At 53.4% G+C, this 6,133-nt stretch overlaps 3 protein-coding genes across 3 annotated transcripts in view; 1 reads left to right on the top strand and 2 right to left on the bottom strand.

Annotated features, from left to right (window-relative positions):
- GLOTRDRAFT_91342 (uncharacterized protein) overlaps positions 1–2,634 on the top strand; it is a gene marked incomplete at both ends in the record, with an annotated part of 4,450 nt that extends 1,816 nt beyond the window's left edge. Inside the window, 4 exons of the mRNA XM_007864563.1 lie at positions 569–1,451; positions 1,499–1,706; positions 2,268–2,327; positions 2,510–2,634. Of these exons, the coding sequence (XP_007862754.1) occupies positions 569–1,451; positions 1,499–1,706; positions 2,268–2,327; positions 2,510–2,634 (1,276 nt within the window). The remainder of the gene's footprint in view (positions 1–568; positions 1,452–1,498; positions 1,707–2,267; positions 2,328–2,509) is intronic.
- Positions 2,635–3,044: 410 nt separating this feature from the next.
- GLOTRDRAFT_91341 (uncharacterized protein) lies at positions 3,045–3,803 on the bottom strand (the record flags this gene model as incomplete). Its single annotated transcript, XM_007864562.1, has 1 exon — positions 3,045–3,803. One exon carries the CDS (start codon positions 3,801–3,803, stop codon positions 3,045–3,047), a length of 759 nt encoding a protein of 252 aa, XP_007862753.1.
- Positions 3,804–5,426: 1,623 nt separating this feature from the next.
- On the bottom strand, positions 5,427–5,811 carry GLOTRDRAFT_126179 (uncharacterized protein; the record flags this gene model as incomplete). Its single annotated transcript, XM_007864561.1, has 3 exons — positions 5,427–5,505; positions 5,556–5,725; positions 5,788–5,811. 3 exons carry the CDS (start codon positions 5,809–5,811, stop codon positions 5,427–5,429), a joined length of 273 nt encoding a protein of 90 aa, XP_007862752.1.
- Between the last annotated feature and the right edge of the window lie 322 nt (positions 5,812–6,133).

The following is a 6,133-nucleotide window of genomic DNA, read 5'->3' as shown; positions in this document are numbered from 1 at the left end:
GAAAGGCAATTCCACAATGTGGGGGAAGTATCGCGATCTCCACGTGTCCCTTTGGATGGTGGACGGATCAGCATTTCTGTCAGCATTCATTGGTGAACCTTCACATCCTGCCGTCTCACAATATGAGGAATATACGGCATTGTACTGGCCAGAAGATTGGGACACCTTGGTGAAGACATCGATGTCTTCATGTATCTACCATATTGATAGCAGATGACAGGCTGCTATGCCTTCTGTGGATCCCTCCGTGGAGGACCTGAAGGAAGAACTATTCGGGATGATTCAGGCGAGACGCTCGCAAGCCGGTTCTCAACGCCCAAAAAATATCGCTCTGAAGCACATCTCTGACACGGTATCCTCAAAACTGTCCCACATTCTCCGTGTATGCCAAACGGTGCGTCTCAGGGCACTGAACGCGTCCGGGCACCCCAGCGTATATGAGGTTGAAACACGTGTCGACTGGGACACTCTCCTGCGGGAATTGATGACTCTGAAAGACATCCTTCCGCTGTATGCTTCAATCGCTCCTTTGTTTGTGCGCCAATCATTCAACTACTTGACCATGCAGACCAGAACGTCTCATACGGCTACCAAAGAATCTCAGCATTGAAGATGACTTTTGTCAAGAGGATCGGGACAATCTTGAGGACCTCCTACATGCCGAAGACATATCCCTCACTGCAGAAGCTAGGAAGTCTCGAGATGATACAAAATATGCCAATCATCTTGGCAGTTACGCCTCTCGGGCCCAAGAAGCAAGGACATCCTTACCTGGGCTTCTCAATGGCTTCCGGAAGGATGCTCTACAGCGCTTTGCCCAGGAGCCTAACAAGGGGAAATGCGATGTTGTCTGTGCCCTTCGGGTCTCATACTTCTATCCTGTTCATGCAGCCAAACTCCGCCAACTCCATCGTTTGATCATACAGGAAGATTCTAAATCAAGCGGGGAACAAGAGGATGGAGGGATTCAAACTCCTCATCCCATCAAGCGACCGGTGGATGAGACAAGTATCTTCGGCAGCCGGCGGAATGCAGGTGTCTTCCCGTATCCACCATTCATTGGTAGTTCTGTCGATGAGCTGAGCGAGGGCATTGATCGCCTGGATCTATCACCGGGAGATAGAGAGTCGGAAGGGAAGAAAGCGGACTCAGGAAAGGGAAAGAGTAAGCCTGATTCCCGGAGCCTTTATGCACCGCTCCTTCTGGTGGAGTACAAGAAAGCGGAAGACAAGGGTGCATCAGGTGCAGGTGTGAACCAAGCGCGCATGTACACCGTCTCCACCTCGAGGTTCCTGGCGTCTCTGGGAATATATGACTTCCCCACCTTCGGGCTGGTTACCGATGGTGCGCTTGGTGCGGTGACATGCACATACACGGCCGCGCCATCGGCACCTCCAAGTTCCACTGCGGACAGAGCCGGGAAGCCAGGGGAATCCGCACACAAAGCACAGGTAAGAGCTCAACTAAGCACATCGCCCTGCGACTAACTTTTGTTCAGGAGATTACGCGGGTCCTCGAAGCGAATGCCCAGCTCTTCGATCTGTCAAGCCCGCTCGGGGCACTCCACTTCTCTACGTTTCTCGCTATGCTGGCCACCGAGCATGCACGCAAGCTCGGCGAGAGGCTCGACGGTGTGAAGGACCGTTTCTACAAGATGTGCGGGGATAGCGACGAGCGCCTTGCTTGGTCCAAGGTCCAACAGTCGGGTCCAGTCGGAGAGAGCTCCTAGACCAATTTCGTTCTGTCTTTATGCGAACCACTTGATGTTTTTGTGTGTGCTCTGTCCTCATTGCTGTTTGCTGTGACTGTATTCTTCCTTGATGAACGTGTTGACTACTCATGAATGCATTTGCCTATAACTGCATGCACCCCTGCGCGCCAATATGCGCCGTCGACATGAATCCCGGCCCTGCTCGTCGAGCAGCCGAGTTGACAAACGTTCTTCGAGCGCCACACGGTAGCCAGTAATATCTTTGACCACCGAAAAGCGACAATCGACCATGCCTCCAGCTCTTCGAGCCATCCGGGCAGACACTAATACTATGTGTGGTATATGAGACGTCAGGCGCGCCGGACGATGGGCAGCACTGAGGACTTATATGTACGTGAGGGTATCGATGGAAACATCAGATCTGTTCCTGTCGGGGACAGTTGTCTGCTGCCTGCATATTGGGCGGTGCGGTGGGAGTTGAGAGACTGATTACGAAGACCTGACGGTACACTGGCATACAGTTACAGCCGCTCTGAACAGTGACAACGTGTACCAGGCAAGTTCGCGCCAAAGAAACCCTCAGCCCGCTATTCCCCGCTCGCGGCGCTCAGTCTGGGTAAGCACCACACCGTGTCATATTTCCGCATTTCCAGCAATCCAGGGCCGGATCTCCGTGAGACCAGTCCTGACATACATAGTCCAAGTCATGGTACTAACCCCCTGCCGTGTTCTAGTCGTACGAAGCCATGTCCTGGAATTTGTAATGGGAGAGACTGGAGGTGCTTGGGATTCCGATAGGTATCGTCACACAGACGGGCATCACTGTGCCGAACAACGACCCGTCCGCCTTTCCATTCGCGAAGTGCGACGCGGGTCTGCACTTAGGACATTTTGACGATCGGAGTCGGCCGCGTCGGGTGTAGTCGAGCCACGAGCAATGGCAACAGAAGCAAACCCTAATATGTATCACGTCAGACCGAGAGTGTATATGCAGACGAGTTCAAATAAAGATAGACAGGAATTGACGATATGACTCCGAGACTGAGCATCCATGGTGTGCAAGGTGGGCAGAGCAAAGTGCAAACCTAATATAAACTCGAGCCTGCGGAACGTGGACGTACACTCGGAGATGAAACCGCCCGTGAGGCAAGACTATCTCATAAAAAGAGAGATACACCCACAGGCGAGATCAGAGAGGGACAGATAGGCGCGGAAGACGAGACAGGAGATCCGGAGCGCCGTCGATTCCCTTCCTCGCGCCGCCCGAAGGAGCAGCCACCAAGAAATTGAATTGACAACCACCCGCACAGTGAGAAACGAAATAGCCGCCCAGTTAGTCGTCTGTCTCATACCAATATTTCCGTTCTCTCAAGCGCCGAATCTTCGTGAGACCCAGTGTTGGCGTATGCATCTTCCAATCTGTGACGCCAAACCCCCGCCCTGTGTTCGAGTCGCCCGAAGCCCTATGCCCCGCATTTCGAATCCACCTTCGGAGAGAGCTGAGGCGAGCGGCCGGGATTCCAGTGATAAGCATCGCTGCACAGATGCGACGACTGTGACCAGTGAGACCAGTCCGCTTCCCCATGCCCGGAGTCCAGGTGTGAGCTTGGGATATTTCAACGATCGGGAATATCAAACACAGCGGGTCGATGGGGCCAATCGGTGTGACCGTGCTACGGGCGAGAGAATCGTAAAGGGAGTCAAACAGCCCCGCGACACCGGCCAAGAAAAGCCAGACAAAGGACCCATCACGAGACGTATACATAGGCCCAGAACAGACGCTACCAACATTAGACCGGACTTGGATAGACGAGAGCAGAACAACAGGGAACATGGGACTTGACGGCGCGAGGCTGTTCACCGGTGCGCTGATCAGACCAGTCTGTACCCTCCTCCGATGGAGCGCACATACACCCAAAGTGCCGCACCTCCCGTCAGGCAGGGGAGCGAGACATACCGTCCGCGTTCCAGCGTTCCAACGTTCTTGTTTGTATAGTATCAGGCGCCCAATCCGAGTTTTCTTGAAATCCGACGTCTTCCAAGCCATGACGCCACCTTCTTCCCAGTCATGCTCGACGGCTCCCATTGGCATAAGTGACCCGCCTTGTCAGCCAACGCCGGAATGCAGGGCACGCCGCAAGTATCAGTTTCTCTGCAGATCGACGGGCCCACTACGAACAAAATCGCATACGTCGGAAAAGCGAGCTCGAGTCCCAGTCAGACCATCGCTGGAGAGTAGACGCCGACCTAAAGCTGAACGCCCTCCTGGGGAAAGATAAACATACCGCCAGACACAGTAATAGAATAGCTGGCGTTCCGCCTTCCAGGCTCTTCCGTCTACAAGCGCCCAGTCCGCGTGAGAGCGAGGCCATCCGCCTTCCAAGACTGGAGATCTTTCATGTACACAGAAGCCATGCCCTCTTTGGACCTGACGGCAAACGTACCGTGAGCTGGGATAGAGCCACGGTCAGGCCAAGCGCAATTTGAGTGGGTCTGCTAGAAGCTGGGAGTGACGTGAGCCACAGCGCGCAGAACGAGCAGTTGCAACACAAGTCGAAGACTGCACCCAGGACGCGTCCGAGAAACAGGACGTCCCGAACACACACGTCAGGATAGGATCTGATCAGCGCCAAGGTGCAGTCGCTGTATACTCGGTCGCAGTTGGGCATATTAGAGATTGCTTGATATTGTGGAGAGGACGAAGCAAATCGAATCGCCGACTCGAGTCGTCGGGCAAACTCGGGACTGTAAACTCGCACACGCAATATCGCCCATTCAACTTCGCACCCTTATAGTTCTCGTCCAATCTACACACGAAAGCATAAATTGCACGGAGCGCCGCAGCGTGTACTTGCACGTGTGATTGTACACCTATCCTGTGGCTACTATAAACGTTCCCGAAACGTGCCGTCAAGGTCGGCAATTGCCGGGCATCCGACAGACCTTTTGCGGCGCATTACCCACGGGCTCTGGGCTGGGCTCAGGCTTTCAGGCCCGAGCCCAAGCCCTCAGGCAAACTGGGCTTGCGCTTGGGCCGGGCCGGGTTTTTGAGGGCCGGGTTGGGCTGGGTACCGGGCTCAAGCCCTGGCCCAGCACATCACTACTCGCGCCGCCCTCCTCGGGTACCTAGGGTAGCTAGTACAGCTAGTCGCGAGGAAGTGCAGATGTCAAGTAGACAAGTCCATGATACGCCGAAGAACCCCCCCCCCCCCAATAAGCTACGGACGTTCCCCGACACTCTCCAGCTGGCTAATTCTAGTTTGTCGTTGAGCTCCATATAACGCATATACAAACTCCAGATGACAATCTCGGAACCCAGCGCGGACGTCAGATAGCCAGTAATGCCCTGGTGAGGCTGGTAACACGTGCCACGCCATGGCAGGGATTCAAGGGCAGACGAGCGGCAGGGTTCGAATGAGCAGGAGAGAAGCACATCTGGAAAACCCTCCGCTGCAAACTATATAAAACTTCACGAAACTTGACACGATTATCCGTAAATATCATCTTTATTTCATTTTCTCTGATTATAAACAAAAGGCTAGCCCCAGACTGATTTTGCGTTGCTATGTGAAGTTACCGTGATTTATATCGCATTATCCATTCATTTTTAAGCCATTCCCGCCGATTATATGATTAGACATCAACATTATATTGCAATTGCTCAATGCTACAGTAGTAGAGAAGACAAATTGAATCACGACCGAAGCATACAAACTCAGTCCAGCCCGGAGAGATCCATCAGAGTGATGGCCGAATTCACGACATCCCCCCCAGCACGATCGTACGTAGCACCCCTGCAGCCAGTGATAAGCGTAAAGTAAGGTGAAGGGATACTTAAATGTACCGTGCTGTCTTGAAGAGATACGCCATTGTTTCATGGTAGAACTTCGGCGAGGTCTTCTGTATGTGCTTGAGGGTGTCCTTGTGAGCAGTATAGACCGCGGCAAATCGGTTCCCGCTGAAGTCGAGCTGCATAACTGTACCCGAGCTCCATTCATCGATCGCGGCGTGAATCTAGAAGCATCGGAGACAGGGATCATGTTAGTATGTCATGGAGAAAACATGCAGGTACTTACTGCCGTCGACACGAGAGCTAACATTGCCAGTGGGACTTCCTTCTCGTCGGGATAATCCTTTGAGCTAGATTCGAATAATTGGATATGACCACTTGCGAACGAGCTTCGTCCTGTAAAGATAGCTTGCTGTAAGACATTGAGGACCGCCGGATGACGGAATGGCTCTTTGCTCTTGAAGCGCCCGCCCGGCTGTCCCGAAGAGTAGGATACTCAGTTAGACAAGGGACAAAGCCACCAAGGGCTCGAACATGGCACGTACACGTAAGTCGCCAGGAAAGATGTATCGTTGCCCTTGAAGTAGACCGGCAGCGTACTCGCCGCATCCTTGAGTGAGACCGTAATGCCC

This window comes from Gloeophyllum trabeum, assembly GCF_000344685.1.
Source record: "Gloeophyllum trabeum ATCC 11539 unplaced genomic scaffold GLOTRscaffold_00002, whole genome shotgun sequence".
NCBI classification, from domain to species: domain Eukaryota; kingdom Fungi; phylum Basidiomycota; class Agaricomycetes; order Gloeophyllales; family Gloeophyllaceae; genus Gloeophyllum; species Gloeophyllum trabeum.
The sequence above is the reverse complement of the archived record's forward strand: the minus strand, read 5'-3'. Positions and strand labels throughout refer to the sequence as shown.